At 32.4% G+C, this 26,507-nt stretch overlaps 1 protein-coding gene and 1 pseudogene across 1 annotated transcript; one reads left to right on the forward strand and one right to left on the reverse strand.

The window, feature by feature from the left end:
* The first annotated feature begins 862 nt into the window (after positions 1 to 862).
* LOC115889256 (venom carboxylesterase-6-like) lies at positions 863 to 19,312 on the forward strand. Its single transcript, XM_030909201.1, has 11 exons — positions 863 to 962; positions 1,983 to 2,120; positions 7,905 to 8,060; positions 11,302 to 11,453; positions 11,542 to 11,717; positions 11,992 to 12,188; positions 13,329 to 13,509; positions 16,896 to 17,059; positions 17,302 to 17,431; positions 17,816 to 17,933; positions 19,040 to 19,312. Exons 1-11 carry the CDS (start codon positions 894 to 896, stop codon positions 19,245 to 19,247), a joined length of 1,689 nt encoding a protein of 562 aa, XP_030765061.1. The 5' UTR covers positions 863 to 893; the 3' UTR covers positions 19,248 to 19,312.
* Positions 19,313 to 20,106: 794 nt separating this feature from the next.
* LOC115889249 lies at positions 20,107 to 26,348 on the reverse strand (annotated as a pseudogene).
* Positions 26,349 to 26,507: the final 159 nt, after the last annotated feature.

Genomic DNA, 26,507 nt, shown 5'->3' on the forward strand with positions numbered 1-26,507 from the left:
GAATATGGTTCTTAGTGTCGAAGAGAAGAGAAAAGAAGAGAAAAGAAGAGAAGAATGGGAAAACATAACGCAATATATTTACGGCCTCATTAACAGTATGAACTGACATAAAGTTATAACAGCCGGGGGAGGCAATACAAAGTATTAGAGTATTTTACGAGTTTTTTATTTGTTTGGACACTTAGTTATTACATTTATTTTTGCACACCTTAGTTCTGTTAATGTTACTAATATTTATTAAAACCAAGCCTGTGTCGTTACTTTTCAACGTTTTTTTTTAAATTTTAATATATAGAGTTCTAATCAGTGTCGATATGACCTTACGACAATAGTCATAAAAGCCAGCGTGATATTAAAATAACATCATAAACTAATGATAGTTGAAAAATTGCAAATTGTTTGTGGTAAGTTCATTTCGCTCTTAAAATTAACTAGGTATGTGTTGAGTCAGCACAAAATGCTAAGGAGGCATGGTTCTAATCAAAAAATAATGTTTTAGGAATATTTTTAGGCATATTTTATTTGTTAAAAAATGTAGTAGACACGGACAACATTTTAGACTACGATATTGATGAACTAGTACAGTCACCACCATTTTTTTGGAAAGTATTTATTTACACCCTATATGTAAATTAGCTTTTGTATGGAATATTTAGTTTACAACTAATAGGAAAAAATGTTCCGTTCATAATTTTATTGTCTCTATTGTATAGTACAAATACTTTTATTACTAGTGTCTTAAATATCCAAATACGAACTAAGTAAATCGGTAGACTAACAAATATTGACACATATATGAAACATCCATATAGATAATATAGAAGAATGCCTATAAATTTATTTTGTGTAGGCCTTTCTTTAGATCAAAAGTAGTGTAAGATCCAATTTTCAAAATGCGTCTTTTCTGGAGCTGTATTTTAGTATTTAGTGTTGTTTACGTTTTCCAATACGTTTCTTGCATAGTGAGTTAATCATTTATAAAGTTTTTGGATAATTATAGATCAATCCGGAGAAGCTCAACCAGCTTCGTATACTGGGTGTTTCCCAAAAGTGGTTCACCCTTAACTTTTTTTTATTTTTTCAGATAAAAAACGAGATTTGGTATGTTAGTATTAGGACATAAATTAGATTGATTGACGTATTCAATTGTTTTTGACCACTTCCTCTGTTTCACTGGAAATGACTACAACTTTTGATGTTTAAATGGCACACTTTGTTTTTTTTTACTTTATTCGATACAAAATGACACTCTGAATAGAATGACATATCATATGTTAACTTTAACATTTTCGTTTAAAACAAAATTGTATTTTAAATTTCAATCTATAGGTGCCATGGCTATATTAAAATGCTAATTTTTAATCATCAAGCAGCCTTTGGAAAAATAGATTTATCGTCTAATGTTTTTAGTGTGTCTTGTCTGGTCGAGCAAAGATGCCCAAATCGTATTTTAATCATATTTCAATTTTTTCAAATGGAACGATGGCGGCTCATTAGCATATTATAATATTTGGAAGAAGCATTTTATGAATGGCATGTTGCTACTCCTCTAAATAAACTATATGCAAAAATGTCAAAAGTTGACATATGATATATCATTCTATTCACGTCATTTTCATCGAATAAAGTAACAAAAATACCGAGGGTGCCATTTAAAAATCAAAGTTGAAGTCATTCCGGTGAAACAAGAAGTAAACGAAAACAATTGAATATGACAATTTATCTTAATTTGTCATATACCAACATACCAAATTTCGATTTTTTCTCTCTGAAAAATAAAAAGTTATAGGGGTGAGCCACATTTGAGACGCACCCGGTGTAAATGTTTTGACGGAAAACCTTTTTTATGTGAAAAAGTGATTTCCGGCTTTGTTTAATATCCCACCAATATATCCAGACATTTAAATAATTTGTTAACTATCTAGCTCATGTATAAAGCCAACGAAACACTTTAACGATAACATTAAGTTGTTCTGTTTTAGGACTATAGTCCTATTGTGACTATACCTGATGGTCAAGTAAGAGGTATAGAAAATCAAACCATTGGTGAAAATAAAACATATTATGCCTATAAAGGTATACCATATGCACAGCCACCAGTAGGAGATCTAAGATTTGCAGTAAGTTGTTTATTTAGCCTTTATCAGTTTAGCCAAATAATTTGAAAATTATACTTAAGTCTTGTTTTGGGCTACCTTGTAAAGAAATATAGCGTATTTTAGTATGATTAGTTTTGTTTAGCAAGTATTATTCCAAAAAAGCAAATATTATTCTAAAGTGTAAGATAACTTAAGTAAATCCGGCTTTCTGCAAAAACTATAGTCTACACTGAATAATTTTCCTTTAATCGCTACACAGTGATCTGGTTTTGTGTGTTGAAACTTCTTACTAACAGCTATTAAATTGAAGGATTTGAAGGACAATCTTGAAAAAGTGTAGTTTTAAATTGTGAAAAAGTAATAAATTAAAAATTAATAAATCATTTGATTCGCTTTCACAAAATTTGTATTAAAATAACCGTCTGTCCGTCTGAGGACTCCAAGGTAAGTAATCCACTTGCCGAGTTTGGTACCAATCGACCCATAATTAAGAAAAATGTTGATGATTTCTTCCATTTAGAGCAGGGTTTCTTAAACTTTTTGCAGTCACGAACCACTTTCGCAATTTGTACCATTCCACGGACCCCTATCAGAAATAATAGAGCAAAAAAAAAGCCTTATTTACATAAAAAGAAAACGTTTATTAGTAGATTTATTACACGTACACTAGTAAATTAGTGAGAAGGAACCAACAAAATTTAGTTTAGCCTCAATGAGACCGTTAAATTGTAGGGGTCATCTTCGACAAGGCAAGGCGCATATCATCTGCGACGTTCAATCGGTTGCGACTTTTTGTTTTTATTGAGATCAGAACCGAGAACCCTGCCTCGGGGCAAAGGTACGTAGTAGCAAATGTTATCAGAACGAATAGCTCGCTTGACAAGAAGAGGGTAAGCTTGACTTAAAGAACGCCAAAACTCAAGATCTATTGCATGAAATTCAGCTTTCAAAATTTCTTTTGATCTCATGTCAATTAAGTCATCTTTAATGAGATCTTCATCGCTGATATTATCCGTGTCGATTATAAATGGACCCCACACCCACGTTTCATTTTTTTGAAGTTAAGTAGCCTTCAAAAGAAGCTTGCAATGTATCCAAATGCTTAGACTTTGGATATCGTGTTGCCGTCACCTTGTGCTATTAACTCCTCAAACATCGGAAAATTTACCAGATTCCACCCTCCATGTCCAAAGTGGCAGTTTACATATGAAACCTTTTGAGTAAATATATCTGCCAAATACGCTAGCACCAGTACAAAATATTCGCTCTCAAGATATTCAGACAGTGAATTTCCTTTATCTTTAAGAAAAAGTAACACTTTCTGTTCTCAACTTAAACAATCGCTTTAAGACCTGTCTCCTCGACAGCCAACGAACTTCTGTGTAGTAAAGCAGTACTTCATGTTCTGACCCCATTTCTTGACAAAGTCTTTTAAACAGGCGGTGCCGCGGTGGTTTAAGGCTCTTGCTCTGATGAAGTTAATTATTTTGACATATGTGGACATAACTTCCTTCAGAAATGTAAATAAAGTCCGTGAAGCCAAGGCATGCTGATGTAAGACACAATGAGTTATTATGACATGAAGGATATCTTTCTTGACCTAAGCCGCGAAACTAAGCATTGCGGGATACCAAGCATTGCGGGTATTACCAAGCATCGGTGCAGATACTATCAAGTTTAGTCTTCTAGTCTATAAATTTTGTTGGTTGAAAAACCTTTTTGTCATTCCAAAAACATCTGAAGCTCTTATAGTCTCCAAAAGTGAATTGCAAAAAAGAAACTCTTCTTTAATACTACGTGTGTCTTGTTGTACGTAACGGACAAATACCAAGAGTTGGCTACATTGTGGCACACCGGTGCTTTCATCCAATTGAATGCTGAATGGAAACGGTGAAGCAATTAATTTTTCAACAACTTGTAAAACATTTGATGACATTTCAACAATTCTAGAATGGATAACATCGTTTGATAAGCGAACAGCTTCAACTTGTTTTTTTTTATCCTTACGCGCGTTGCGTACTGTTTAGTAATTACCTACTGAATTCGCCGCCCTACACTATTTCTTTTCTTAATAAATATGTTTACAGTTAATTGGCGTAATGCGGACCGCGGACCCCTGATACACATGCTATGGACACCTAAGGGGTCCGTGGACCACACTTAAAGAAACCCTGATTTAGAGGCTTCTTCTTCTTTTAGTTATTGGAGATCTTTCGATCTGTTAATTTTATGGTTGCCTCTGTAGGAGTTCTTGGGAGATAGACTGCCAACTGTCTTTCCATCTTTTTGGAGGTCTTCCCGACTGTCTCTTACACATTGGTTTCCCTTCAAGACCTATGCGTGGTTGGTAGCCTGTTTTCTTCCATGCGTTTTTCGTGTACGAACCATTGTTTTTCTTTGCCTACCCCATCTCACTACGTCCTGTACGTCCACATTGTTGTCTGATATTTGCTCTTCTAATTCTGTCTCTTCTAGTCTTCCCCATTATGGTTCTTAGGTTCTTCATTTCAGCAACAGATTAATATGCTTTTGATCTTGTTTGTTTCCTTTAAGATGCCATGCTATTTAGAGTCATCGGTTCGAAACGTCAAGTGCGTCATCCTGTAACCCATTCCTAATTATGCCAAAATTGGCCCACATTTTTCTTTAATATCAAATCGTTAGTCCTATCCTGATGAAGATGTAAACAAAACGTTGTATCCAACTTTGCAATTCCGTCGCTCACATAGCTACCCACCAAATTTGGTCGCGATCGGATGACATCAACTTTTGACGTCAAAACGACAACTAACTCTCATAGTGGCACGTGTCGTACACGGTCAAGTTGGTCTTGGTCCAATCCAAAGGTCCAATCTATCGACATACCAAATTTCATTTAAATCGGACGATTTTTTTATTTGATTTATTGATGATGAAGTTTCATAGTACACAAAACGTTGTCAAAATATCATAAAAAGATGGGGCTCTTTGAGCTTCGTGTACACTCCGAGTTTTAGCTCCCTAGTTAACATCATAGGGCCCGAGTTACGACGCTCCATTGCAGTATAACGTCCCATCGTTACAACTTTTCCTGACGCCTCTCGTGTGTCAGGGCCTTTAATTTTTACTCCTATAGCGCCTAAAAAAGTTTCACTTCAAAAATAAAATATGTATAAAATTGACAAAATAATGATTTTGAATAACCATTGGATATCATAAAGTTGAAATTTGGGTTATAAGTTAACGAAAATCGATATATTCGATCTGCCTAAATCAACTATCTCAATCAACGTTTATTATTCGTTCAGTTTCACTGAATTGTCCAGTCAGATTGTTACAGTAAAACTGACTAAAATAAGCAATGACTAAAGAATACAAGGACATATAACAACCGAGACCAAATTGTTATGGCACACATGGCACCAAACAGTGCCGTGGCCATATATTTTTCTTAACTTGACTGCTTGAAGGGATATTTCTATTTTTGATAAATGTTTTGACTACGCCTATGGTGTAGGCGGTGGTATCATACTAATTAATGCCAAAAAAAAACGTATTAAAATGTTAACAATGTATAGCACATATCAAATACATATAGTATCAGAAAAATAATTACCAAATTCAATAAGAAAACGCCAAAAAGGTGGAGTGGACTGTTTATTTACTTATAAAATGCAACTCCTGGCTCTTTCTTATCGTTGCGGCTTTGACACAACTTTGACACGCACTTGAAAGCTGAATACGTTCCCATTATAATAAACTTTATACAAAGTTCACTACAGACAACAAATTATCGTATTAAAAATCGCTAAAATTTTCGCTGTTGACGAGATGATGACTCATCCGTAGGCTCCAAAATGATGGCATCTGTGGTATTTTATGAGGGATGGCATGGGTGAAGGGGTGCTGGGGATACGACGGTTGGCAGTTTGCTGATTGTCTCTTTATTCATTATTGCGTCAAGTTGACATGACATATATTTGGGAGTATTCAAAGAAGTCACGCTACAGCGTCTAATGTAACAAATTCTGCTGCAGTCCGTATATGAACGTTACATGTCCTTGTATTCTTTGGTCATTGAAAATAAACGAGAAACATTTTGAGAGATAGATATTTTTTATGAGAGATTTATAATTAATTAATTATAATTTTCTTAGGTGTCAAAATCACCGCCTTTTTGATCCTAAAGCTAATTTATCTATCATAAGCTGTACCTACATGTAGAAAATCCTTTCTTTTCAAAAACTAAGTTTTGAATTTCACACAAATAAAATTTTGTCTGTCTGAGTGTCTACAAAGATTTATTGAATTATAGGAATATTTACTTAAGGATTAATAAAACGTGCAAAAGATCGTCGGGTATTATTTGATCTATGTTTAAAAAATCACGGGATGGTAATTAATAGGCTTATTATGGTATTACTATTAAAACTAAACCTAAATTATAAAAATAAATGTCTCATTTTAATTTCAATGAATTTGTGAAATAATTGCCGATAAACGTTTTGACGCTTGTCGAGATAACACAAATATGTCTACGAAAATTATATAAAATGTTTGTTTTTGAATTAATTAAATATCTCTCTTATTGTCTTTCTTTTAGATTGTTGTTTAAAATTCGCACAATATTTATATTTACGGCTGAAAATAATAATACATTATCTTTGTACTATTATTACTGATAAGTATAATTACTTGTTTAGTATGTGCAAAATTACAGTAAGATGTAAAATACTAAACTATAGAGTGTCTAACGAGAAAAAAATATGACATTGACAGTTGTGGTCTGCCATTTTAATTTTAAAGTAGATTGTATTTTTGTCATTTTATAGATATCATATGTCAAATTCGTCTTTTCTTTTGTTGAGTTTACTTTTGTTTACTTTACCAGTTCTTCAAGTATTAAAATAATTTGTGTATCGATTGAGTGTTATAATTCATATCAAATAAACTTTTAGTCACGTGATTAAGCTTGACCGGTAAAGCGTTGCCTACTTTTGCAAATTTTCTTTTAATCAAAATATTTTAGGAAACAAAAATGAATTAATTATGAATATATAAGTTCTTATTATTTACATCAACCAAACCCACCTCCTAAACAGCACTTAAAGGATATAAAGGCCATTACTACAACTTTCCCGTTCAAAATATTCTAATAAAGTTGCGATGAGTTTTTTACGGCTATTAAGCTCTTCTTGTACACTTTACATAAGAGGTTCTAAAAAGAACAATGTTCGACTGCAAGGTCTGCTAGTGAAAATTTTAAAGCTTAAAGTATCACAACACAATTTATTTAAACCACAAAATCGTAATACAAAACTAAAGTGTCGAAAAATTAATGACAATGTCAGGAAATAAATAAATAAATGTGGCAACATTTTCTTACAGCAGAGCTCCCACCAGAATGCCCAGCGGTAAATTTAAATTCCAGTTCACACAGCCCGGCGCGGCGCCCCATCATGGTTGGCAACAATGCATTTAAAAATCGCGCCTTCAATTACGCAACGAAAAGTTTAATTGGTAAAGCTTGTACGCACTTGTACGTTATTTTTTGTATATTTAATATATTTATTTGATACACTTGAAGTTATATATATGATCGATAAAAAAACGTCAGCGATAACTATAAAACGGAGATCGCTGTCATTTTGTATGTAAATTTATATAGGGAATGTCATCGATGTTCATTTCCAAGCCAACTGGATGCTGTTTTTTCTCGATCATATAGTATTATCTAGCTAAAGAGAACTACACTGAAGAATTACTAATGATACACTTAAGTAGAAATGCCAAAATAAAGTTATAAAAAAGTTGTTTGTTATATAGGCTCCAGTTAAAAATGATGCTTGGTCTGATGTGCTGAACGCCACAGGACAAAATGATAAATGCACTCAGATGGACGCAGATATTGTGATAATAGCCACGGAATCCAATGTTATTGGATCAGAAGATTGCCTGTATATTGACGTATACACAACAGATGTAAGTAATTGTAATGGTCTAGTTTATCTAGACGAATGAATTAGATGCAGTAATAAATAATTTTGTATATTAGCAATAGTGGACCGTTGTCGGCCGCATATTTGTAAACGACGTCCATGATCGCGATTAGGTTCTAGGCCGAACGATATCGCGTAAACAGCATACGATATCGCAAATTCGTCTGGTAAATAGTATCCGTGATTCCAAATTTTAACTGCATTAATACCTCTTATAAACACCAGACGATATCACGAAATTTATTAATGGGTTGCTCGTAATCAGCATTCAGAATCGCAAATTTTGTTTGTCAACACAAATTAAACTACCTAAAAATAAAAAAGGTTTTTTTTAAAGGGCCACCCCTTCCAATAACAACCACGCATATTGCTGCTTAACTTTGGTGATCGTACGAAAAAATACACGTTGACGTGCTGTTGATTCGTAAAAATTTCAATTATTATATGACGGGCATTCCAATCTAAATTCATTTCCTTTATCTGATACCAGGTTAGTTCGTCCTAAAGGAATGTTTTATCTGTCCATATTCCTCGATCCATTTTATTCACCCTGAATATTTTGTGATATTGATAAAGAGGGGTCATCTGGTCCTATCTCATTTGGAGTAGAGTTCCCCAATCGAATTCGCCATCTTTAAGTGTCTTGTGTCTGTCGTATTTCTCAGAGACATCGCAGTTTGTTATGGATAGAGTCTTATTCTTGCCTTCGCCTTGATCACTAGTGAAGAAGCGGAAGGTCCAGAAGCGCCTCAATTGATGCAGTGAGGTTTTTCCTGTGGAGTTTGACTCTACGACTGCTCTAGGATGGCAAGCTGTACCTTGCTACTCCCAAGGACTATAAAGTAAAACCTAAAATCGTGTGTCGAGAAATCAACAGAACATACACTCATCGGCAAAAGTCTTGCACCCCACAGATAAATTTATTTCTTTGCATAGCATATTGGTGTGGCTATGTGTACAAATACCTTAATATGTGCCTACAAAAAATAGGTCATAAAAGCAATGAAAGAAAACCTTATCGATGGAATGTGTATGGTTTTGCTATTTGCGGTCAAATTTTGTTTCTCAGTTCAAGTTCAATCTTGTAGTAAGTGTTGTGAAAGGCGACAAAAATGCCAGGCCACAAAATTTCTGCCTTCGATAGGGCCCGAAGAAGGTCTCAGCTCTGATCTCTGATCTTTTAAATTTAGTGCGAAGTACTGTAAGCCAAATTATACAACGGTATATGGACACCGGAAATGTAAGATCTCGTCCTAGGTTGGGCCGAACAAGGGTAACGCTGGAACGACAGGATCGCTACTTGGCTCAATTTTCCAGAAGAAATCGGTCAGTTCCAATTCGAGAGCTACGATCTCAGTTTCAACAAACTTACCACCGAGTGATATCAAGCCGAACCATTTCTAGGCGACTTTCTAATGCCGGATTGCGGCGTAGACGTCCACTGCAAGTCCATCTATTAACTTTACACCATAGACAAAGGAGGCTACAGTGGGCTAGAGAACACCAGAACTGGTTATTACCTCAGTGAAGAAACGACATTTTCACTGACGGTACCAGGATAGGTTTGATCAGTGATGACTATCGCCAGCGAGTGTGGAGGGAGGCAGGGAGGCAGCATCGCTTGAATAATCTGGGGTGGCATCATGTACAATAGGCGAACATAGCTCATTCATATTCCTGGGGTGATGAACGCCCATTTGTATGTGGAAACTGTAATCAGACCAATAATTTATCCACTGCGAGAAGAAATCGGCAATAATTTTATTTTCATGGATGATAACGCTCGTCCTCACAGAGCTAGGATGGTCCAGGAATCATTAAATAAAGGGGAAATCGTCTGGACTGACCTCCACTTTCCCTCGACATGAATCCTATTGAAAATATCTGGAAGTACATCACCGAAGCTGTAGAAGATTCGCGGAAATAACCCACCAAGAAATGATCAGGAGTTGATCATTGCCGCTCAAGAGGAATGGCATAACTTACCTCAAGAAACGATAAACAACCTTATAGTGGGGATGCCCCGACGACTTGATGCACTCATAACAAATCGAGGAGGCAATAGTTTATATTAATAACCTTAATTTTGTCAGAATTTATTATTTATTTATTTATTTTCTATTATTTGTCAAACATTTTTCTTTACGGAATTTGCATTTTTTTGTATTTTGGCAAAATATATTATTAAACTTGGTAAAAGTTTTCCCTTTTTTGTGTTATTTTTTACATAACTTTAGCATCTATTGATTTCCACGAAAAATTAGTTTGAAGTGTAATTTTTTTTAAAATAGTAAGGGGATGCAAGACTTTTACCGATGAGTTTAGATTCACAAATGACATATTTTATTTTCATCCAACTTACATACGTACATATGTAAATTACTTAAACCAAATAAAGATATAATATATTTTCCATAGAACTTAATGTAAATCTCTAATACCTAACTGTTCTTAAAAAAAGATATGTACTTGTAACTATAAAAAATTAATATCAAGAAGGAATTAAGTTACAATCTTCAAGTCAAATTACCTGCAAAGAAACTACACAAAGTGTATTTTTTAAGTACAGCTGGTTATTCTCTAAACATTTGGTAAAATTTTCTGAAAATTTAAAACATTCTGTAACTTTATTCATTTTAGCTTTAATTTTTTGGTTTTAATTGATAATCTGATTTTTTTTAAGTTAATTTGCTTTGAGTAATTACTGTGGTCAATTTCTGTACCTTACCTCAAATTCTTCCTTTTTAAGGAAAAGTGTTCCAATAATTTCATTATTTTCTAACTTATATACTCGTCGTTTAGGGACAAATTAATTTTTTGCAAAATAATATTTAGTACTATATTTTTTGGTAGGCATCTTGCACTTGGAAATTTTGTGATCATGAATGCTGATTACGAACAACCAATCAACAAATTTCGTGATATCGTCTGCTGTTTATAAGAGGAGTTAAGGCAGTTAAAATTTGAAATCACAGATGTTATTTACTAGACGGATTTGCGATATCGTATGCTTTTTACGCGGCATCGTTCGGCCTAGAACCGAATCGCGAGCCTGTTCACATGAAACATTCAGTAGTATTTTTCTAAATTAAATTATAGAGATCGTAAAATATTTTAATGCCCATTTGGGGTAAAAAACCCAGCATTGAATCAAGCATTTTGAAACTGGAAAGAATAATATTTTGAAATTACGGAAATAAAAATAGTGCATATTGAATTTTTAGCTCAATTCAAGTTTACCGGTAATGGTTTGGTTCTACGGAGGTGCTTTCTCCACGGGTTCATCAAATTCCTCAGGACAACCCGATTATTTTCTTGATAATGATGTTGTTTTTGTGTCGTTCAATTATAGGTTAGGAGTATTTGGATTTTTAAGGTAATTACACACACCTTATCTTAGCAATAATAAGTCTAATTTATACAAACGATAATCGAACGAAAAATTTATGTTATGATTTTATTAGTACCGAGGATGATGTCATACCAGGAAATTGGGGACTGAAAGATCAAATCTTAGCTTTAAAGTGGGTTAAGGATAATATAGAATATTTTGGTGGAAATCCAGAAAATATTACGATATTCGGTCAAAGTGCTGGAGCTGCATCGGTATCGTATATGATTAACACAAACCAAACTGAAGGTATTCCCTGAGTTTAGAAAAACTAAAAATATATTTTATATGTTTTACAATCTGGTAAACTTTCCATTGACATCACAAAATATCCCCTTTTAGAACTTTATCTGTCATATTAAGAAATGAAAGTAAATAAAGCGCCTCTTGTGATTGGTAGCATACTAAAAATTTAAATTAATAATCTATAATTAATTAATATCTACATAATTGATTTAAATGGAAATACCCTGTTCTAAAGATTCGTCTATAACAATCATGTTTTAATATACAATCGTTTTAGGTTTATTTACCAGAGCTATTATGGAAAGCGCTTCCAGTTTATGTCTTTGGGCTCTAACACGGGACGCAGAAAGTAAAGCTTTTGACGTTGGCTCCCAAGTTGGGGTCAGTGCAAATGATTCTCAGACATTATTGGACTCATTGCGAGAAATAAATTATAAAAAATTGAAAGTAGCTGAAAACACAGTGACAATAGCGGTGAGTTATATTTATACAAGGTGCCGCAATATTCTAACAATTATGACAATTTTTTTGAAATACTATGTCCAATATAATGACGTTTTGAAAACAGAAAGCTACTAATACCTCATCATATATTTGGAAAAAAACAAAATATTGTATTTCTTTATGTTTTCATCGCTTTATTGTTATTTATGTTAATATTTGTCAAATAAATGCCACTTTAGCGTAGTCACTTTTATCTTTTTATAAAATGGTGCTATTAAATGTAAAATCCGATGTTTCCCAGATATAATTTCATATTTAACAAGCTTAAGGTTTTTAAAACATATAGCCTATATCTATTTTTGTTACTAAATATCCATATTAAATTATTATTATTATTGGAAATATACATTTTAATAATGCTAATAATTGATAATTTTTTTGACTCAATGTTAATCTAACAAGTAAAAAAAAATTGGACGCCAATAATATATCGGAAGTTAAAGCGACATTATCGAAATACCTTTTCGTAAGTTTGTGATCGCTCTAATTAATCACATATAGTTCATATCAAATAAACTTTTATTTACGTGATTAAGCTTGACCGGCACAGCGTTGCCCACTTTTACATATTTTCTTTTAATCGAAGTATTTTAGAAAACAATAATTAATTAACTATAAATATAAGAAGAGTTATTATTTACATCAACAAAACTTACCTTCTTAACAGCACCTAAGGGACATAAAGGGCCATTACTAGCGCTTTTCTGTTCAACATACCCTGATAAAGTTGCGATGAGTTTTTTACGGCTATTAAATTATCGATAATTCGATTTAAGTATCACAACACTGTTTATTTAAACCAAAAACTCGTAATACAAAACTAAGTGTCAAAACGAATGACAATGTCAGGAAATAAATAAATAAATGTGGCAACTTGACATTTTTACCGCAGAGCTACCACCTGAATTCCCAGCGGGAAATTTAAATTCCAGTTAGTCAGCCCGGCGCCGAATATGTCCATGATTGGCAACATTGAATTTAAAAATCACGCCCTCGATAACGTAACTAAAAGTTTAATTGATATCAAATATATATTTGTTAATTACTTAGTTTGTGTTATTCTATGCTTAGAAGTGTTGATCTATATCTATATCTGCCTAAATATTTTAGACGTATGCACTTGGTGATATACTGGCAGGTTTACCTTTTGGACCGGTTGAGGAACCGGACTCTTCAGAAGCAGTTGTTACAGATCGAAGTTATGAAATACTGGAATCTGGAGATTACAACAGTGTTTCTACACTTATCGGGTTTAATTCAAACGAAGCAGGAGGATATGCAAAATATGTTGGTGAGTTGTTGTATTAATTGTCCACTAGAATGATTGGTTTTAGACCGAATGAGCTCTTTCACTATATTTTGGAATTAGCATAATTGAATAAAGCAATTAATTCTAGAATTTTCTGCTATCTCACTTTCGAAAAATTTGAAGTCGTTCTTAAGAAAATAAATAAAAACAAAAAAGCCCAGAATAAACATCCGCACTTTATTTTTAATACGTCACACCTGGCATGTTGAAAAGCGGCAACACCGCCGCGGCCGAGCCACCATGCTGACCCACCACCACCTCCACACAAAGCCATTCAACCTTTTCCAATATGGCGGAGATAGAAGTGCTTTATTTGGCGCGTATTTTAAAACCTGTTTTATTTCCAAATAGACATTTTTCACACAAATGTCGGGTTAAATTACGTAATATTTCACTAATTTATTAATATACAGGGAGTCTAAAGTTCTCCACAAAAGTATGGAATTTTTTGTATTATTACTTTTATGAAAATATCAGTTAGTTACTTTTTATAAAAAGGTCTGCTTTCTCAGAAAACAAGTAGTGTTAAAATATTCAAACTTGAGGTAGCATATATAGGGTGTTCAAAATCATCGGAAAAAGAAATAGCCAGAAATATATATGAGAGAAAATAGCAATATAAACTAAATATTCAATTGCAAACACTTACCTACCATAGTTTAGAATTTACTCTGAACGTTTGATAAATATATACTATTATGGACAGTATAGAAAGTTACTTGTCTTAGTAAAAGCCTTGGTAAATGCTCTTGGAATTATAAACTACACTGGCTTGGGTCAAAAAATATGGAATATTTTTTCTATGTTTTGCAGCATTACACAAATGGGAATAAATTTAAACTATAATATAGGTGAGGATAAATAAAAAATATAATATGTGTTTCAAGATTTTATATAGAAAAAAAAACTAAATACCTTTTTGGGGGTTCGTAAGTAAAACTTACGCGTAGCTTAGTTTTCTTTACTCTTTCCCTTTCCATAGGGCATTGTCTTTGTGGTAAAGACGTCATTCCTTTTTTTGCATAGTTCTTCAATAAAATATTGGATATTCTGAACAAGATGGATTTAATAATAAATTCTGACGTATGTGAGGGGCAATTGTGACCTAAAAAAAGACTTACATCCAGGCCATTTATATTTTCAAATGTCAATGTTGTCAATATCTTTCTGTGATTTTTATGATGTAAAAAGCTTGATTATTTTTCCAATATTTTACTTATAGTGAGGTAAGTGTAACCAGTAGCCATAACTACATCCTGACTAGGGTAACAGAGGCTTTGGCCTTTGGCTTTTTTGAGGCATATTTAATGCACTTCTTCCCCGAGAACTACTAGTAGGAGTGAAATTATCTTTTTTAATAGCTGTCAACCATTTTTTACGAAGCTCGTAATTTTTGGGGAATATAAAAGCAGAAACCTTGGGATCCCCTCTATAATTCCCGTAACAATTTGGAACAGAGCATGTAAAAGGCATGCTATAATAAAATGTTAATACATACCCTTTAATACCTATCTTTTGATTATTGTAAGTAATCATTATAAAGTACTATGCAGACTGGCAGCGAAGGCTTTTTACTCATTTAGGTGTAATATCTTGATAAATACTTCTAGTTCTTACCTTAAAATAATTAATAATAGAGAAGTACGACAAGCACAAAAGTTTGAAGTTCCCTATGTGGAATGTTTGGTTTAGATTTTTATTACACTGTTATTTTATCACAATTTTCTGATCATATTATGCACTGAACACTAAGAACTAAACAAACGTGTTGCAGAAGCACAACAAACTAGAGATAATTAATTATTTCTAGTATGCAATCGTAACGAGAAACCACTACCGGCTTTTCAGGTTAAAGGTAAACAATTTAATAATGCGCTGCCTTCGCCGCCATATTTGCCTTGCCCATATCATGTTGATTGGCCTTAAGTTGAGGTGGTGCTGGTCAAATCAAATCGCAATGTTGCCAGTTGGTGGCTGGCGCACGAGCACGGTTCTGCAATGTGATTGGGCGTATTTTTCATACGTCATCAATTGGCACTTTAAAATTATTTGAAATTAAAGCAATTTTGAGGGCCTATAAAAAAATATTCAATGTCATGGAACTATTTTTTTTGGATAAATATACTGAAAATAGTCTTCTATTTCAGATTTTGTCCTTGAATTGGGTATTTTATTTTTTGTGAAAGAGCCCATGAGAATTTAAGAACCTAAACTTGGAAATTGAATATTTTGAAATTTAAATTTTTGTTAAGTAATTATCATTGTCTAGTACAAAGAACCGCACATTTGCTGACTATTGTACTGACATAGAATGTGTTCTGCATTTCTTGCCTGATGCTAGAAGCCCTGATACCCTTGTCTATTGACGGAAACAGTACAGAGATAATTTTTAGGTCAGGGGTTTGGAACACCCTCAAAAAGAAAATTCCACTTCTCCAACTCCCAGTGGATGACATACCAAAAATTTACAACTGTGAGAAACATCTCATTGTAGTATTGAGCAATAAAAAGGATTGAAAAAGGGAAACGTTTGCTCAGCATGTAAAAGACCATACTATAACGTGGTATATGGATGCTTCGAAAACCAAAGCATGAACAGGGATAGGAGTATTTGCACTAGAAACTAAATACTCCGAACCAATCAGTACCTACCTCAGCATCCTTCAGGCAGAAATCTACGCTATTGAAAGATGCGTACAATTTATCTTAGATAAGGACTATCGAAAACAGGAAATGGTAATCTTATCCGATAGTCAAGCAGCACTAAAAGCAATCAACTTGGTAACCATCTATTCGAAGCTGGTCAAAGAATGCCTAGAGAACCTGAACAAATTAGACAAAAAAAATTAAGTCTTCCTACTTTGGGTGCCCGTTCACCAAGGGATAGAAGGCAATGAAAAAGCAAATGATCTAGCTAGAAAAAGAGCAAACACTCTACTAACTGGACCAGAACCGTTCTGTTTTCCAAGCGGAAACCAAGTAAAAGCGGAACTGAAAAACCTGGAAGACTCCATCTGTAACCTGGAATGGAAATCCTCCAACGGTCTAAGATACCAGAAAAAGTTCCTCAGAACTTACGGCCAAATAAAATGCATCTCATCAAGAAGATTTTCAAGCTTTTCGTACATCAATGCTGGGATGGCTAGAAGTATTAACAATATTCTGAATAAAAACAGCTTCTTTAAATTTTAGTCTATTGCAGTCCGATTACTTGTGAATAACTGCAGAACATGTTCACTTAATCTTTTATTAATTCGAATAATTGTCGAATAAAGTATATGGTGCTTCATAGTAAATTTCTGTAATTTTCTGTTGTATTTGCATGATTATTGTGTGAACACGAACTAAATGTAATAATACAATTTTAGCTATAGCGGCATTGATTCTGCTCGAATATGATCTTCAATTATCGAGATTTGCACCATACGATTTAACAGAGAACGACGATACGCGAACAGTGGTTGGAACTGAAATTAGACTCCATTATTTTGGAATAGGTCTTATTAGTTTGCAGGCTACAAATCTTATTACAGTAAGTACCAGATTCATTTAAATATTTTTCTTGCAAAAAAGAAAATTATTTATGTAAAGAAACTACACGAAAACCCCACAATACTTTTGATGTATGTTTTGCTAACTATGAAAAAAATAGCATGTTCTATTCGGAGTAAAAATGACTTTTGTATCTCACCTGTAATGTCAAATGTACAGCCTCGCCACAAAAAGCATAATTTTTACTTCTAATAAAACAATATACCATTTTTCAATTTTCAGTTCGTCAATGTCGACCAGTTTATTAGACCGATTCGAGAAACAGTGAATTTAATGTCTCAGTATGGTGATGTTTATTATTATGAATTTTCATACGAAGGAGAGTTAGGAGAATCTGACCGCGATTACGCTGGTATGAATTATTGTTTTTTTTATTATTAAGATTTGTTGAATAAGAAATTAAAAGTTTCAAATACTTTCTGTATCAAATCATTTACGTTTCTTGCTACATGAGAAAGTCTCTTTCTTCTAGTTTTGTTTAACTTTTCTCTTGTTTTGTGATTGTCAATATATTTTGAGATCACAATGCTCTGTAATATAATAATGGTCCTAGTGAGTACAGAACATAATGAGTTTTGCTTACCTATTTACTATCCTTACTGAAATAATGATCAGTAAAACAAAGAAAGTCATGGCAACAAGTCACAAATTTCTTATATATCAAAAATATAGGAATTTATGTATTTCAGTTTATTATAGATTCTAGATTAATGATATTATTTTGTCCGTTTTTCAGGTGTTGCTCACAGTGAAGAACTTAATTATCTATTTTATACTGGTGCAGAGGCAGATGATGACGATGAACTAACACGACAAAGACTAGTATCGTTATGGACGAATTTTGCTAAAACAGGGTACATAAATAAGACTGTATACAAATAGTTTATTATACCGGTCTCAAAAGTAGCTCACCTCTATAACTATAACTATAACTTTTTTATTTTTTCGGATAAAAAAACAGGATTGGTATGTTAGTACTTATATGACATAAATTAGGATTGATTGCCGTATTCAATTGAGGCGCTTAGAATAAAAGGGATACCTACAAGTGACTTTTTTCTAAATGCAGATTTAGATACTTTAGGTACCAATTTATTTGGTATAAAATGGAATTAAGTAAATTGGTAAAAATGGGTTAAACAGTGGTACCAAAGGTGGTACTAAGTAGTAGAATATTGAATTTAGTTAATTTTCTTTTATACTAAATAAATTGGTATCTAAAGTATCTAAATCTGTACTTAAGTCCATTTAGAACAAAAAGTCACTTATATATCTTTTATTCTAAGCCCCTCAATTCTTTTCGGTCACTTCCTGTTTCACCGGAAATGACTACAACTTATGATTTTTACATGGCATCCTCGGTATTTTTTTTACTTCATATGATAGAAAATGGCATTTTGAATAGACTGACATATCGAAAATCAACTTTTAACATTTTTGCATATTATGGTTTATTTGAAATTGTAACATGCGGTTCATAACGACAATTTGACTCGAAATACCAAGTGTGTGGTACCAAATTATTCGTAAAAAAATGCTTTTTCTAAATATGTAAATGAGCCACCCTTGTTTCATTTGAAAAAAATGAGATAAGATTAAAAATACGATTTGAGCATCTTTTAACCGGCCAGACAAGACACGAAAAACATTAGACAATCAAATCTATTTTCCAAGGCTTCTTGATTAAAAATGAGGATGCCATTTAAAAATCAAAAGTTGTCATAATTTCCGGTGAAACAGGAAGTGACCAAAAACAATTGAATACGTCAATAAATCCTAATTTATGTTATATACTAACATACCAAATCTCGTTTCTTTATCTGAAAAAATGAAAAAGTTATAGGGGTTTGAAGCACTTTTGAGAGCACTTTTGAGACATAGAAAAAAAAAATAAAATTAGTGTTTTTTTTACAAAAAACACTATGTAGCTAAATATTAATAATGAGTTATCATATTTTAGAGATCCACTATCATTCGACAATTATGGGGTACTTGAAAATGTGACTTGGATAGCAAATACTGCAGAAACTAACGCAACTGATACTGTCTACTACTTAAACATCAACGACACACTAACTTTAGAATCTAATCCATTTCAAAGTGATTGGGAGTATTACGGTGCTGTATATGATACGTACGGTAATGACTCTTATTACACTACGTACTAAACTGTCAATGCAATAAAAAATATGAGAGATAAATAAATATATTAATAGTTCTCTTTTCGTTTAAACACATTTTATTTATCCCCTGAAAACCCATTTTTATTAACCTTAAGCCTTACAAATATTGAAAATTATTTTTTTTTTCAAATGATCTGTATAAATTGGTCTAGTAATAAACTTTAATATAATATAAATATATATAATGCTTCTCATGTATGCATGCAAGATCGACGGAAAGAGGATTCTAGGGTAGGGATCCTTGACAGTTCTGTTTGACGATTCAAAAGACGTTGACGTTGTGAAGTTTTGTGGATTTGTCAGTCTTTACTAAGCTTATTTTATGTTATTTATTATTTATTTTACTATTTGTGGCAGAACTTAAATTAACAGTGACACTATTGCGATTTATCGAAATAGACTGTAAAATAGTTGGTTGTGTAGAGTGCGGTAGATATCGGTCAAAAATCGAGGGAAATAATGGAATCACTTTTCCCATACGTGTAGTAAACCGTTCATTTATGAAATTCCCTTAAAATTAACTAATTATATATTTTTTAAAGTTATAGGGGTGAGCCACTTTCGAGACGCCATGCCACTTTGCTCTCTGATATCTTCTTTTGTTGACATTTGACATCGATACTCAAGAAATACAAAACTTGAAGTGGTATCTTTTAAAAGTAATTTACTTTTAATTTTTTTAATTAAAAAGATTTACAATAAATTAACATTTTACTCTTTATCATTATTACTTGATTATATGTCACGATAATACCTAAAAGTATAATAAATTCATGGTAATAGTAGATTCAATAAAATATAAAGGGTAGGTATTTTTTAAAATAAATATATATTAAAATTAAATATTTACATTAGTACGTATCGTATGGCGGCATTCCATATTCGTCATAAAATTCTTTATAAAAGTTCCAGTTGCTTTGATCTGGATTCAATCTTGCAGATAATAGTTTGTTGATATCTAAATATTGGATTCCTTGAGTAATATTGGTGTCTGGGCTGTTTGCTGGCCAAACTACGCCATCTAGTTTATCCACTGATTCATCGGGTGTTGGATTTCTGAAACAAATTAAACATGTCAACAAAACATCATTTTAAAGCCAATATTAATAGAAATAGTTGTTAAGAACCAGTTTTATAAGTAATACATAGTATATACAGAGCGTCAAAAGAATACTGTATCTAACTTCGGTGGCAGATTCTACGGATAAAAATAAAACAAAAGTGCCTATGAACATATGCCTTAAAATGCTTCCTGAAGAAATTACAGCCCTCAAAAGGGCAAATAAGAATAATATACAGGGTGGTTCGCACTCTATTCCGGAAGTTCGTATAAATGTATGTGATAAAATGCTTAGTTTCATTTTTATTTCGATTTTTTCCAAATAATTTCTGGAAACAACGTCGGATGAAAGTGGTATCTAGAAGTTTTTGACATGAGAAATTTGGATTTTGATGTCAATATGACTCTACTTGTAGGAGAGGCCGCCACTTACATATTTTAACTGGTTTTGAAGACTATAACTATTTAGCCCCTACCTGTATAAAACTACTGAGTAAAAATATACATTTGCCAGAAAATCTCCCAGATACCAAATTTCAAGATACCGAGTTAAAATTGATCAAAAGGTAGACAATTTAACCTAAAAGACTAATTTACATAATTCATTTGGATGTGACTTACAGATATTTGGCAAAATTTGTCCACATTAACACCAATTTTCTTCTCACTTCAAGATCATCATCCGTGGCAGAATTATTCGAAACAAAAAAGTAATGTAGGTCTTCTGCATGTCCAACACCTATAACATAATAATTTCTTTTTATACATTTATATAGTCATTTTAATAGTTTTGGCTAATTTACCTTTGCCTGGATATTGTCTGTCTGGATATCCTAATTCGCCCTCGTAGGAAAATTCATAAAAGTAAACTTTAACGTAATTAAGAAATTGCTGTACTGCCTCCCTAATTGGTCTATTAAATTGGTCAATTGAAAAAATCTAAAAGCGCTATAATTTATTTTATTGTGTATTACATACCGGGTTATTACATCCAGACAATAAGAAACTGACCAACTGTCCAGATATTGGCCACACAATTTTACAGTAAAGTTCTAAGTAGGTTTTAAAAGGTGTGTGTTGAATACACATACCAAATCTGAACAATTTTGGACAAGCCGATTTTAAGTAATCTAATAAAAACTGTATCTATTTTTAAATTAAAACTGAACAGGTAACAATACAAAACCCGGTAAGACAAAATAACTTTAACTGAAGACATAAGAAGATGCGCAACCTTATGGGCGATTTCGTGGCACAAAATCTGTCCGAGATATAGCTGGCGTTACCGTTAGGCTGTCCGAGATTTAGTTTAGCTCTGCGCCGCTGCATGTTGACAGTGCAGCGGATAAAGAAAACTGTACCGTAGTTCTGCTTTAAGTCGCCAGAGAAGATAATTGCAGGAGACAGTGTTATCAGAATTACAGATTAATCCGTAGGTTTACGGATTTTGGGTACAATACATTAATAATACGGATTTTCTGGGACTTCTTCTCTTCATTTTCAATAATATATCTTATAATCATTGTAACTTTGTCCCAGGCATTTTCCCCGTCAACTAAGCTATTTGCTACATTTCCTATGTTCAACACTTTTTTTGTATCTTGCAAAAATTGACTTCTAAATTTAATCCCATGTAAGGCATTCAAATAAAGTATGTTCTGCGTCATCTTTGCCACTCAGTAATCATTTTATTTCGGGCTTCTTGCCTTGGCAACCCACAGTAAGTTGCATGTCTTTCTTTTATTAGGAACTCTATTGAAGGAATTCCAGCTACAACGCAAGCACCTTCACCAGATATTGTTCTGTATGCAGAGCAAACTCTGATGTATATTGTTCTCTGCACACTTATAAGTTTTTGCAGTTGTTTTTTATTCTCTGTTACAGTATGCCATGCCGGTGCTGCAAACAGTAATTGCGAATGTACCACACTTGCCAGAATACGTCTATTGGAGGGTTTGGGACCCCTGATATTCGACATGAGACTAGTCAATGCCAATATCGTCTTCTGCGCTTTAACAACAGCTTTAGCAATAGGTACTCCGAACGTCAGTTTTGAGTCCAGCCATACACCAAGATACTTAATGGCACTACTTCGATTAACTATTGTTTGCTCTACATTAAAATATAGTCTAGCTATTTTTCCCTATTTAGTTGTTAGTAGAACTGCTTCACTTTTATGAGATGCAAGTTGAAGGTTTTGCCTCCTCATCCACTTTGTTACTCGCATTAGTCCGGTGTCGGCCAAATTCATCAAGGATTCCTTACTACTAGCTGTTACAACCATGGCGATGTCTACAAAACCAACGAGTGTAATTCCATCTGGGATGCGGGTCTCTAGCAAACTATTATACAGAATGTTCCAAAGGTTGGGCCAAGGACCGATCCTTGAGGAACACAACCATAAAATGACGGATTTTCTGTTATAAAATAATTTAAACTTATTAATGTAATATTAATTAATATTAATCTTTATTTTAATATTAATATTTATTAAATTAATGTTATTAAATTAATTAATCGATTAAACAAAGAACTGCGACAGAGTTAGCTTGGAAGTAAAGATCGCTGTTATTTCATATGTAAAATATTATGGTAAATGTCAATAGTTTTGTCATTTCCAAGCCAACTAAACGACTTTTTTCGATCATACGAAATGCTCAGTACCATGAAAGAAATTTTACATTTTTTTATTCTATGTTTAACACGAATACATTATTAATACATAAAACAGTTTATCATCTAAAGATATTTTCGTCAGACGTATTGCAGATACTACACATTTTAATATGGCAACACTGTTGATCATTAAGTATTTTAGTTCCACACCGTTTTTGACATGTCGCCAGATTAGAGAATATGAGGTGTTTTATGCGTTGGCTGCAGAACGAGTAGTGGCCTTACCGTACAGCACTTGAGGCGTAAGGGGAAATGAAATCAGCCTTGTCACAGATTTGCCTATTAGGTTGCGTATCTTCTCAATTCTTTCAATAGACGGGTTTACACGCACACAAGTTAGATAAAGACTAGATAAGACTAATTAATATATTATATTAATGTGTAACAAACTTACGTTAGTAAATGCTTCTGGGTAATTTGTTAAGCTGCTGTTATAGCTATAAAGATTTTTATTTGTCCAACAAAATATCTGTCTGTTATACTGGTGGTTAAATCATAAGGTGCTATTCTATAAGCGGCTATATCATAAATATAATACATTTGTCTGGCAAAGTCTACAAAAATACATTTTTCATTATTCATTCATCATTCATATGTTTATTTAGATATTTTATTGTCTACATACCTACGAAATTGTCTAGCAAAACGGCCTCTTTGGAATTAAAACCCATCAGTATAGGAACCTGTTGAAATGTTCCGTTAGATATTTGTTCATGAGATTTGCCTGTTACTACAGAATCATTTGATTCTAGCTCAGTTACTGGACCAAATGCAAGACCAGCCAAGACTGTTTCCAATACGATTTTCTAGAAATTTTAAACATGCATTTAGCAAGCCGAATTTACAGGATGGATTAGTAATAAAGAACATCTGATGTAGCTTAGGAATTCTGAAAGATATACCTTAAAGAATACAATATTTATAGGTAAATCTTATTAACAAAAAATTGTAACAACACAAAAGTAAAAATGCTATTTTTTGTTAAATTTTCTAATTGTTTATATAAGAAATATGTAAAAGTGGACAACGCTGTGCCGGCCAAGCTTAATCACGTGATTAAAAGTTTATTTGATATGAACTATATAAATATTTTTCATAAGTTTTATCATAAATGGTTCCTAAATTACAATATGTCTCTTATTATTGGATCAAACTGTACAATTTACTGAAATTTTTTTAATATGAAATTCATTCATACCGTAAGTGTTAAATTTGATTGAGCACCTTGTAATTTCGAAGCATCCACATCTCTTAACTGACTAATCAGTTCATCAGAATCGGATGCCGATACACCAAGTAATAGTCCCAGCTGAAATGCGGTATTTCTAGCATTTCTTGTTAATGACCATAGGCATAAACTATGTCCACTCTGCATAATGGCTGCTCTGTATAGTCCTAGAAAATACTCATTATTTTTAAGATATCTTGAATAAATAACACTAACAAATTTTAGTTTTGTTGGTATCTTGTAAAAAAGTAAATTTCATAGCTAATTTTGGGGTGCTGAATAAGAAAATAAAAAATTAAAAACTTAACAATACAATGAAATTAGAAACTTAATTGTAGTTTAAAAAATATATAATAAGGGAAAATATATACTTTATATTTTTAGAATCACTATGCAATATTTTTTCCAATCCTTTTACGAACTGTTTCTGAAGCATCTCTAAGAAGAGTGCAAAAATTATTATTTAAGACAATTTGGCTGTTGTCCGGTTTAATTTGGAAATACCTTTAGTTTGTGGAGCTTGTAGCATGTAGGATACAGAAGCCGCTCCTGCACTTTGTCAAAAATTGTTATTTTGGGTCTCCACCAAATATTTAATATTTCTTTTGTCCATTGGAGTGCCAACACTTGATCTTTTAAGCCCCAATTTCCAGATGCAGTAGAATCATTTGTGCTGAAATTATAATATTATATAAAAATCAGTGGCCGCTCGTAGAAGAAAGAAAAAAATATTTTATATTTTAGGAAATTTTTTTTTTTTTTTTTCTTTTATTTAATATTATGATTACATAAACATAGTTACGATTTCATGCCAGTTCTTGTATTTGTAATATTTTTTTAAGAAAGGTTGAGAAAAAATATATATTTTTTTTTTATTTATTTATTAATAACTCTCTGAAATTACAAAATACTATTAAATTATATCTAGGATTACATAAAGTGATCCTGAAAGGAAAAAAATAAAAACAAATTTTTTTTTATTTAACTATTTAAAAAATCCTTCCGATCCACTCACACTTTGGAGCCACCCTATAGAAGTTAAAATATTTTCCTGAATTTTTTTTTATTATATTATACTTTAGGTTTTGCACTTAAAACGAATTTCCCAAAGTTTTTTATTCAAAGACTGGATGCCCGACTTTTATTGCGGACCCTGTAGTGCCATTTTGATCATGATATATTTCTCAGTTTTTGTGCTTATTTTTTTATGCTTGTCCATAATATCACAATGTATGAAGCTCATTTGTTAAAAAATATCTAATTTGTTTTAAAAGCAAATTGAACTTACACTTTATAATTATTATTAGAATAATTTGTTAAGAACTAAAGTTAAAATACTGTTAAATACATATTTCATTTTAAGATGACCAACCATTGTAAAACTCCATATTTTAAAATATATATAAAACAATTTTTTTTATTTTTTCATTATAAAAACTTTTTTAATTATTGACATACCATTGATTTCGACAATAGTTTATGCTTTGGTTTAGATTAAAAATAACATAAAATTTGGTTTCAAAATTTAAAGGTATATTCCCAAAATAACCCAGATAAATTTACTTTTGAAGATTAAAAAATACTTTTATAAATTTGAGAACTACTTTGGATCTTTTTGGGTTTCTTTTTTTTAAATTTAATATACTATCTGTGCTGTATTATTATAGAAGATATTGTATTTTAACTAAAAATTAAAAGAATTTTTTTTCAAAAATTTTACAAAAATTTTTTTTTTTTTTTAAATATTGTTTTAAAAACTCAAAAAACATGTTTCTGGGCTCGAAATAAACTTACTGACCACTCACATATCATTTTAATCTATTTTAAAATAAACATTAACGCAAAAATCAAATTTGACCTAGATAAAATAAAAAGCCATGAGGCAGACTTTGCCTGTGACACTGTGCTCAAGGTTTTTTTGTCTAAATATTCAATCAAATGTAGTTACGTGATGTTATTATTATTACCTAAGAAATCCAAATACACCCAATCGATAGTTAAATGCCACGTAAATGACGCCTTGTTCGAGGAAATAATCAGGTGCAAAGTTTTCGTACGAAGAAGATCCACCAATGAATCCACCTCCGTGAAACCACACCATCACTGGGAGGCTGTCATTTAGCTAAAATAAATAGACAAGATATTAATGATATCCAAGTAGCACAATAAAACACTAATTCACCACAATACACAGATTTCGACCGCTAGAGAGTATCAATGGACTTTTCACATGTATCAAAAAATAAATTTATTAGTAATGACTACCGAGCAATACGTAATA

This window comes from Sitophilus oryzae, unplaced genomic scaffold, assembly GCF_002938485.1.
Source record: "Sitophilus oryzae breed Bouriz unplaced genomic scaffold, Soryzae_2.0 scaffold_812_pilon_pilon, whole genome shotgun sequence".
In the NCBI taxonomy this organism is placed as follows: domain Eukaryota; kingdom Metazoa; phylum Arthropoda; class Insecta; order Coleoptera; family Curculionidae; genus Sitophilus; species Sitophilus oryzae.